Below are 9,923 nucleotides of genomic sequence, written 5' to 3'. Positions count from 1 at the left end.
TGATCTTATATTGTACAGTTACATTAATGATTTTTGTTATCACAATGCCAAAACATAGGTTATTAAGTACTCTTTTGGCTATCAAGCAAAAGGGAATTATAGATTCTGATACTTTTTTATATTCTCAATTGGCTTTTTAGTCAATTGAGAATATAAAAAAAATTCAGTAAAAAGAAAATAGAAACTGCAGTCTTCAAATGAAATATATAGTAAAATTTAACAATTGATATAAAGTATAACTTTCTTTGAGAACAAAAATTGCACACTATGGATTTATGTCAACACTTACAGACAGTCCAACTGATGGCAATGCAAATGTGAGTCTATCATAATACTGTATATTATTGTATCATATTATTTTGCAAATATGCTAAAGTTCTGACTTTTTTTTTTTAAATCTTAATATGTAAGTCCTATTACTTTTGATAACTTGAAAGAATCATAAAACAAAGTAAAAAAATTGAAATAAGTTAACAACAGTGGGGGATGGGACCTGATGTATCTGGACGGACCAATGCCCAAAGCTGTAGGCTGCAACCTTGACCGCTCGGCCATCCGGCCGTCAGGGTTTTTATATTGTTAATATAAAATAAAAAATCTTTACTCTTTTAAAACTCAGATAGAGACAAAAAACTTTGTGAATTTGCAATCCAGACTGATTTTTGAAGGGTTGACACAGCCGAAAATGGCCGTCGGCAGGACAGACATGGTTCCACAGATGTGACACTTTTCCCTTATATCCCACGAGACAGGCAAAATATTCCTTTAAAATTAACGGGGCGACATAACTTTTGAAAGTGCCAACAAATACATTCTACATGGAAGTGAACTCACTCAGCAAAATTAAATCACAAACAACCAAACACCTTAAGTTGCTGAGAAAAATTTAATAAATAACAAACGTTTTCAGCCAAATCTGTTGGCCATCATCAGGTTAAACAAATTCGAATGCAAACACAAAATGGAACAAAAAAAAAAAAAAATGCACTTCTTGCATTTATTAGAGTTTCGTGTAGTTTATTATTTAACCTATACATATTTTTTATATATTTTTGTTATTTATATTTAATTTTTACTTTCGTATATGTATATTTTATCCGTTATTTTATTTATTACTCGAAACTCTAATAAATGCAAGAAGTGCTTTTTTTTTTTTTTTTGTTCCATTTTGTGTTTGCATTCGAATTTGTTTAACCTGATGATGGCCAACAGATTTGGCTGAAAACGTTTGTTATTTATTAAATTTTTCTCAGCAACTTAAGGTGTTTGGTTGTTTGTGATTACATTCTACATGGTTGTGGTATGGACCTCATGACATACGTTTGCAGTACTAACTGCTAAGTAATGGTCGAAGTACTTTGTGCAAGGTGTTCAGTAGTAACTTCTCACACTCAACTTAGCACACATCCATTAAACATTAGACAACTGTGATACTAAGTGCATTTACACAGCTAGACAAAGATGGGTTCCATGGACGTGACATTTTTTTCTTAAATTCTGCGAGATGGTCCTACAACAATAACCTCTTGGATAACAATCCCTACACAATATCTCCCTAGTGAAAAACCCAAATGTAAGTATTCCTGCAGACATTAAGTCCCTGGTATATTAAACACCCAGTGAATAATCCCCCATTTTTAATGTTAGTGAATTTTCTAATTATCACCCGAATTTACACTCTGAGTTCGATAAAAACTTATTTTTCCACAGAAACACGTCGATTGGTCACTATTAATTTTTTTCTTTACTTTTGAAAGAAATATATTTTTCATTTTACATTTTTTTTATTACAAAACTCTTTAAAGTTCTTTTACAAGCCACAGAAACCAATACAAACTCCTGAATATATATATATATATATATATTACTAGCTGTTACCTGCGACTTCGCCCATGCAGATTTTGCAAGCAAACACCCATTTGTATTCGGTATTTCAACAACCATAGTAACTGTTATATAACACCTACCGCTGCAAATGCTGAGAATTGCTGAGAATCAAACAAACTGTTTTCAATTTGATCGATTTTCTGGAACGTTTACAATCGTTCTATAATTGAACCAATGTGCAATAACAAATTTGAATTTAAAATGGTTTGAACATTTGGTTAAAAAATCAAAATATATAAAAATATTTATAACAATGTCTGAAATGTTATCAATTTAATACACCTAAGTACTCAATGAAGACTAAACATAATTGAAAACAAAAAATTGCATCTAAAATAGTACAGTAGAAGCTGTTCTTCAGGTTAAGCCTTAATCCTCTAACTCTTCCCCATGGGAGAATTTCCTAAAATCCCTTCTTAGGGTCCATTTACACACAACAGTGACCATTTGGGGACAGTGTCGTTGAGCATGGCACAGTGATGAGTATTTACACACAACAGTGACGTGACCGCGCAGTATTTGTTTCGTGCTCTTGGTGAGTGGTTGTGGACTTTTCCGAGGATAAACTGGCTATGATAGCTATATGTTTGGATGAAGAAGAAAAAGAAATTCAATCAAGAAAGTGCTGCAAGTGGACAAAAAGGTCAAGAGAAGGGGAGTTTCATACTCTTTATAAAGAATTAATAGATGACGAATCTAAATTTTTTGAATATTTTTGAATGTCCCAACATGCATTTCATGTTTTATTGAACAAAACAGAGAAATATTTGAAGAAACAAGACACACATTGGAGATCAGCCATAACACCAAAGGAATGTTTAGCAGCTTGCCTCAGTAGTAGTTAAAGAAAAATTCAGACTTAACTAATTTAATTATTTTATTTATTTATTAGATAACCTTTTTTTAATGAAATACATAAATGTAAATCTAGGAAGTTTAGCTTTTATCAAATTATTGAATTTAGTCCTGAATAACATGGTTTTCAAAGCTTTTGGTAGATGGAGACAAGTGTTCACGTTTAACATCTTCTTCTACGGATGTTGGTATTAATGTAAATTCACGATCATTTGATGATGGACTTGAGCTGCTTGAAGCATACGAAAAAGTATTTAGCATGAGTTCTGGCAAAATTCTGTATGCTTCCTGTGTTGGCTGCTGTGTAAGCATTTTCATTTCATATTTTTGTACTATCGCAAATATTTCTGATTTTGCTAAATTCAATAAATATGGATTTAATGTTTTTAAAGTTGGAGAAATGCCACTCAAGAAAGCGTCAACTGGATGAGTTGTAGGTGTAGACTTTTGGCTTGTGTTTTTCGAAAGAATATACTTAATCAATGTGGATGAAGCACTTTCTTGTGGTATCTGCTTTCTTTTTTTAAATGTTTTTTGTAAAGTTTGAGCATTAGTGTCACTTGTACAGCAATCGTCACTCCTAAAGTCTTGCGGGTCAGGTGAATTTACTGCGGATTCCTTCATAGCTTGTACATGGTCTAGTTCGTCATCTTGTCTTCCAACCTCCAATTCTGCCTCTCGAGGTTCAATATTTCCTTTTGTTTCCCTTTCAGTGAAAAATTTGTTGAGGAAGCTCAATTGGTCTGAGTATTTATAGGGTTTAATTTGTTTTCCTGTTTGTCCACTTTTAGTTGCAATTTTCTTTCTTGATTTTCTATAATTATCACGAATATTACTCCATCTTACCTTACATGTTGGTCCTATAAATTAAAAAAATTATATATAATTAACATAATAGCTATAAATCACATTAATAACATTATAATAAATAAATAACAACCCATCATGGGGTCATGCTTATTACTGTATCTTTTTTTAGGTTTTTTGCCACAGGAGATTCACTGACTACAATTTCGTTCAGTTACCGGCTTGGATATGCTACAGTACATTAAATTGTGAATGAAATGTGTAAAGTGATTGTCAAAAGACTCACGAAAGAGATGTTGCCCCAACCCACAGAAATGTGGCGAGATATTGCTAAGGATTTTTACGAACTTTGGAATTTTCCTAATTGCCTAGGAGCAATAGATGGCAAGCATGTAGTCATCCAAGCTTCTCCTAACAGTGGATCCCAATTTTTTAACTATAAGAAAACTTTCTCTGTAGTGTTGTTAGCACTTGTAGATGCTAACTACAGATTTACAGATGTAGATGTTGGATCCTATGGAAAAAATAGCAATGGAGGGATTTTGGCTCAATCTAATCTGGGAAAATCACTTGAAACAGGTGTTTTATCTATTCCACAAAATGCTCTGCTGCCAGGTATGTACAACAAATGAAGTTCCTTACGTAATTGTAAGGGACGAGACTTTTCCTTTGAGGAAGTATTTGATGAGGCCATATCCAAGAGGACAACTGGATATTCCCAAACGTATTTTTAATTATCGTTTGTGCAGAGTAAGGAGAATTGTGGAAAATGTTTTGGGATTCTGAGTCAAAAATTCAGAATCTACAATAGACGAATTCAGGCACTACCAGAAAATGTAGACTAGGCCTATATAATATTATCGACTTGTGTATTACATAATTTTATTATTAAATAGTCGTATACAAACCAGAGAACCTACAGCTGATGTGAATGATAAAAATGAGGGAGTTGTATTCAACAATTTACCTCATCAAGGAGGGAATCCAACAAATGAGGCCTTCAGTGTAAGGGAACTGTACAAAGATTATTTCAATTCGGAAGTTGGGGCTGTTCCGTGGCAGAAAGAAAAGATTTAAAATGAATTTATTTTTTAAAATTATTAATAATTAAAATAAAGTAGTAAAGTAAAAGGCGCTTGTGCAGTTTAGGGGGTATGGCTATTTGAGAGGTTTTCTTCCATAAAATTAATCATTTCTAGACTAATTTGACTCGATCATGTCCAAAACACGTATAATTTGTTGGAAATTAGCGATATAAAATTTACTACAAACAAAATATTGTCGGAATACTTACCGAGTGTACCCGTTCGAAGACGCCATTGCCTAAGCTTGTTTTCGTCGCGGAGCGGCACATCGGAAGGCGGACGCATACGAAGAGTGTCACGTGACACGTGTCGGTGCTATTCGATCACGTGACTACTCATCTCTGACGTTTCCTAATCAGGGCCGGATTATCGAATAGGCAAAGTAGGCAAATGTCTAGGGCCCGTAATCCGGAGGGGCCCGGCTTCAGTGCAGAAGATTTTTCTGTTTCGATTTAGAAACTTGAATCGAAATTCGATAGGACAGAAAATGCTGTATTTAACAATTCCTACTAAGCTCCGTCCGACTAGCCATTACCCCCCAAAAAAAAAAAAAAATGTCAACAGCCACCCGTGCGTCAGAAGTAATGTATGCCACGAGATCTCTCGCGTCACCTACAAATATTCCTAGGGCCGTGTCTCGTGGTAGTACTGATGTATGGATGGTTATGATTTATTTTCTAAATCTACACTTATACGTCGCGACATCGCATATTCAATATAGCGTTCAAGTTGCTCGAGTGCGAAGATATTACAATTCAATAGTGTTTTATAAAAAAGTTAAAAAGTTATGGGTGACACCACGATATCCGCACCGGGTGTCACCCATGCTAGCTACGCTAATGTCACATTATATAAGATTTGTTTAGATGCAACTTATTTAAATGGGGCCCCAATTTAAATTTTGTTTAGGGCCCGCTAGAGGCTTAATCCGGCGCTGTTCCTAATAACTTCTTTGCGGAAGAATTTGCTGAACTTTGGAGACATCGTTGACAGAAATATTAAAGCATCATTTCGTTTTAAATATGGATTAAAATCAACATATAACAACGTATGATAATTCGATAAATAACTAATAATTCTGTTCTGCTTTTAAATGGCTTAATCTCTTTCATATCTTAAGCAAAATTGAGTTATATTTATTTACAAGACATTAAACATTTTATGTTGCATCTGACTAATATTTATCATCATAATATACATCATGATAGAATTGTCGTCGTTAGCGAACGGTTTTACCTTTGTTGTTTCATATAGTCAATAATAATAATAATACTAAATCGTTTCTAATTACAATAAAAATATTATAGTATACTAGCTGACCCGGCCACGCGTTGTTGTGGCTCAAAATGTATCTATTATAAATGTATAACACTTCCCCCGTGAGGGGAATTTCAAAAAATCCCTTCTTAGTGTACATTATCTTGACATACCCTATAAAAACGCAATCAAAAACGCATCTAAAATAGTATAATAAAAGCCGAGTTCTTCACAGTAAGCCTTAATCCCGTCACTTTTCCCGCTAGGGAATATCGAAAAATCCCTTTTTAGTGTATATTCTGTTGACGTAACCTATTAAAACGCAATTAAAAACGCAAAAAACCGCATGTAAAATAGTATAATAAAAGCCGAGTTCTTCACAGTAAGCCTTAATCCCGTCACTTTTCCCGCTAGGGAATATCGAAAAAATCCCTTTTTAGTGTATATTCTGTTGACGTAACCTATTAAAACGCAATTAAAAACGCAAAAAACCGCATGTAAAATAGTATAATAGAAGCCGAGTTCTTCACGGTAAGCCTTAATCCCGTCCATCTCCCCCCACTGGGGGGAATTTCGACATGTATATTATATAAAAACATGTGCGTATTCGAATGCAACGTTGTGTCAAAATTTCAAAGGAATCGGTAGGAACAAACGAACGTTATATTTTATTTATATAGATAGATAGAAAATGATCTGTTTCAGTCTATTCTCACAGAAAAGCATAATGCCTCACAGAAAAGCAAACTTAGGTCGTCGGAAGTTATCGCCATCTGTTGGACATAAAAGCCTTAATCCATATATAAATATATTTTTGAAAGGGGGGAAATGGTGTAGGAGTATGAAAAATAGATAGTAGCCGATTCTCAGACCTACTGAATATGCATATAAAATTTGGTAAAAATCGGTAAAGCCGTTTCGGAGGAGTAAGGTAACTAACATTGTGACAAGAGAATTTTATATATAAGATTATGATCTATCACGTAATGTCTCCAAAGTTCAGCGAATTCTTCGCAAAAAGAGTAAGTTATCAGGAAGCGTCAGAGATGAGTAGTCACGTGACCGAATAGCACCGACACGTCACGTGACTCTTCTTACGCATCCGCGTTCCGATGTGCCGTTCCGCGACGAAAACAAGCTGAAGCAATGGCGTCTTCGAACGGGTACACTCAGTAAGTATTCCGACAATATTTTGTTTGTAGCATATTTAATATCGCAAATTTCCAACAAATTACACATGTTTTGGATATGATTGAGTCAAATTAGTCTAGAAATGATTGATTTTATGGAAGAAAACGTCTCAAACAGTACAAGTACCAAGTAAAATACGGTAAAAATATTTTATAAAATTATTTTACTTACCATCAGTCTTCAATTCCTTTCCTATTTTACTCCAAATATTCATTTTGTACCCAGTGTCCATGTATTTCGAATGAGACAAATCAAATAGAACAGGGTGTCGGTGCACCATTTCAATTAAATGTTCGTCATCCATTGGAAAACAAAATTTACCGTCAATGAAAATATCGTTCGGGTCAAATTTACTTTCACGCCACGGTCACGCCACTGTCACTGCAAAGCACTGTGACGGACGAGTATGGACAGGGTGGTTTAAAACTAGGTCAACGATTTCCCACAGGCAAAAATTCACTGCACTGTACCGGCACGTCACTGTTGGGTGTAAATGGACCCTTAGGGTCGATTTACACACAACAGTGACGTGCCGGCACAGTGCAGTAAGCATCGATAAATATCACACATAGCCAATCAGAGTTTTATGTACAGTACGACACTTGTATGATTGACAGAATACAGATCACGTGTCGTAGAAGAAACTGATTGGCTATGTGTGATATTTATCGATGTTTAAAATGGTCACTGTGCCGGCACGTCACTGTTGTGTGTAAATCGACCTTTAGACAAAACATTCCTCAGGCTTCTGAAAATTCATTAATTGTAAAAGACACTACTAGAAGATATGTTTAATAATAAATATGTATAGTTGATTAATTTTTTATGAAGCGTTTTCAAAAACTATTTATTTATTTGATCTGTTTCATGAAACCGTGTCTCGTTCTATAATTTGGACTTAGTAAACACTAGTATTGTGTGTTTTTTCCCATAAAGATATTTGATAGAAAACTTGCCAAGTGTCTTTGGGAAAAAACACACAACACTAGTGTTTACTAAGTCTATTTATTTATTTCTAATTATTCGTACGTGTTAAGACATGGTTATGTAAGTAGAACAGTACAGTCTGTTGTGAAATTATAAACAAACCCACTGTTTTTGTAAATTTTTAGATTAAAATTAAAAAGTTTGATATTTTATAAATACAGTCTATTATATAATATAATAATCTTATGGTCTTAATATAATATTTATAAATTTTTATAAAAATCAAACAATTAACAATAATATTAACAAATTTCGTCTTTTGTCCTGATGCAAACATATAAACCGAAATCGTCAGATTTTATGAAGAGACACGCGAATTTAGAATCTGCGGATTTCTAGCAAGTGGGATGTGAAAATGTAATACACAGAGTTGTTGTAACAGCAAAAGTAGGTTTTTACATCATTTGCAGACTACACTTTTTTGCGAGATGCAGAAACAAGATATACGACAAGAAAGTTGGTCCGCTTACATTAAATTCGTAACCATAATAAAATTTTGGATAATTTTATGTAAATATTGCTAATAAACTGGATATTGAAGCATATACTATATTTCAGGGGTGGGCAAGCAAGAGTTCAGTGGGAGCCTAAATGTAGATTTTGCAAAATGCATGGGAGCCTCATTTCTGTACTGTCATGGTGAATAGTATGGTAAGGCGCGCGATTTTATTATATTATCTATATATATAATCGAGACGAGTTGATAATAAAAAATCAGCGCAGAGCCCAAATGGTTAGGCGTTGAAAGTTGAAATTTGGTACACAGTTAGGGTACGTCACGAGGACGCACACTAAGAAGGGATTTTTCGAAATTCCTCCCTACGGGTGAGAGGGCCAGGATTAAGTCTTCTATCGACAATGGAAGTGTTAAGAGAAAGCGACGTGCAAGATGCAGATGCAGTTTTTTTCGTTTTTGCGGAAAATCGAACATATTTTTAGACCCATCTAAAAATTCTCTAATTAGTCTGGAAACAGTGGAACCCAATTCTTGCATTCTGTTAAAACGGGTAAGGTTGACCATAACGTAATAATCTTAATCTTCGCTATCGTTACTTTTGCCCGAGCAACGCCGGGCCTATCTGCTAGTATAAATATAATATAAAACAAATATTGAATTTTTTTTTAATAAACATATTTTCACAAAATTGTAAAAAATAATAAAAAAACAGAAATTAACACTTTCAGCAAGAGCCACTTGTAACTCAAAAAGAGCCGCTTGCGGCTCTCGGAGCCGCATTTGCCCATGTCTGCTATATTTATTTAACTTTCATTGTTCTGGCATTGAAAAAGTTTTATTTGAAATAATCGTTTCTAAATTTTGATTTCTTATCCATTTCTAACTCAGTTAAAGATTGATTTTTCCCTTTTGTTTTTTATTCCATCAATATAGATAACAACAATGGAAATTATGAATTATGGAATTTTGGTGTTATAGAGTAAGCCAGTGGGGTGATAAGCTTTTTCTAATATTTTTAACGCAGTGCCTAAATAATATGTACAGTACGAAAGTACTGGTAATAGTGTAGGATGTTTTTATTATTGTATATATTCAACTTCAAATATATTAAAATGTCTTTAAAAGAAAGTTGAAATTAAAAGATTTAAATTTTTCTTAAAATACTGTATAAGTTTACAATATAACTTGTCCTGTTGCAAACATATAAACCGAAATCGTCAGATTTTATGTTGTGACTTATTATAATAGATTTATTCTGTTTAAAAACATACTTTACATTTTAAAATTAAATAATTGAACAAAAAGCTTTCAGTCATTTAAATTAACATTTTATAATTGAGAATTACAAATTACATATTTTAAATAAATGTCGATTAACGCCTGATTAATTTTTAAAA

General features: G+C 33.6%; 1 protein-coding gene across 2 annotated transcripts; it reads right to left on the bottom strand.

Moving 5' to 3' along the window:
• Positions 1-2,751: 2,751 nt before the first annotated feature.
• Positions 2,752-7,595, bottom strand: LOC136986621 (uncharacterized). 2 transcript variants are annotated; one of them, XR_010882503.1, is made up of 2 exons: positions 4,844-4,889; positions 2,752-3,602 (listed from the first exon to the last, which is right to left on the bottom strand). XR_010882503.1 is itself a non-coding variant. In XM_067284202.1 (2 exons), the coding sequence occupies exons 1-2, from the start codon at positions 7,384-7,386 to the stop codon at positions 2,848-2,850; spliced, it is 888 nt and encodes a 295-aa protein (XP_067140303.1). In that variant the 5' UTR covers positions 7,387-7,595; the 3' UTR covers positions 2,752-2,847. The 2 variants fall into 2 exon arrangements, 1 of the variants encoding a protein (XP_067140303.1); XM_067284202.1 differs by lacking the exon at positions 4,844-4,889 and adding an exon at positions 7,254-7,595.
• Between the last annotated feature and the right edge of the window lie 2,328 nt (positions 7,596-9,923).

The sequence above is a fragment of the Centruroides vittatus genome, unplaced genomic scaffold, assembly GCF_030686945.1.
Source record: "Centruroides vittatus isolate TY-2023 unplaced genomic scaffold, ASM3068694v2 scaffold_1152, whole genome shotgun sequence".
Lineage (NCBI taxonomy): Eukaryota > Metazoa > Arthropoda > Arachnida > Scorpiones > Buthidae > Centruroides > Centruroides vittatus.
The sequence above is the reverse complement of the archived record's forward strand: the minus strand, read 5'-3'. Positions and strand labels throughout refer to the sequence as shown.

What these genes read in the sequence shown, in the direction of transcription:
- LOC136986621 (XM_067284202.1), bottom strand. Translation starts at nt 7,386, where the DNA reads ATGGATGACGAACATTTAATTGAAATGGTGCACCGACACCCTGTTCTA. An exon ending in AAAGGAATTGAAGACTGATG is followed by an intron (nt 3,603 to 7,253) that starts GTAAGTAAAATA and finishes TTTAATTTATAG; the next exon opens with GACCAACATGTAAGGTAAGA.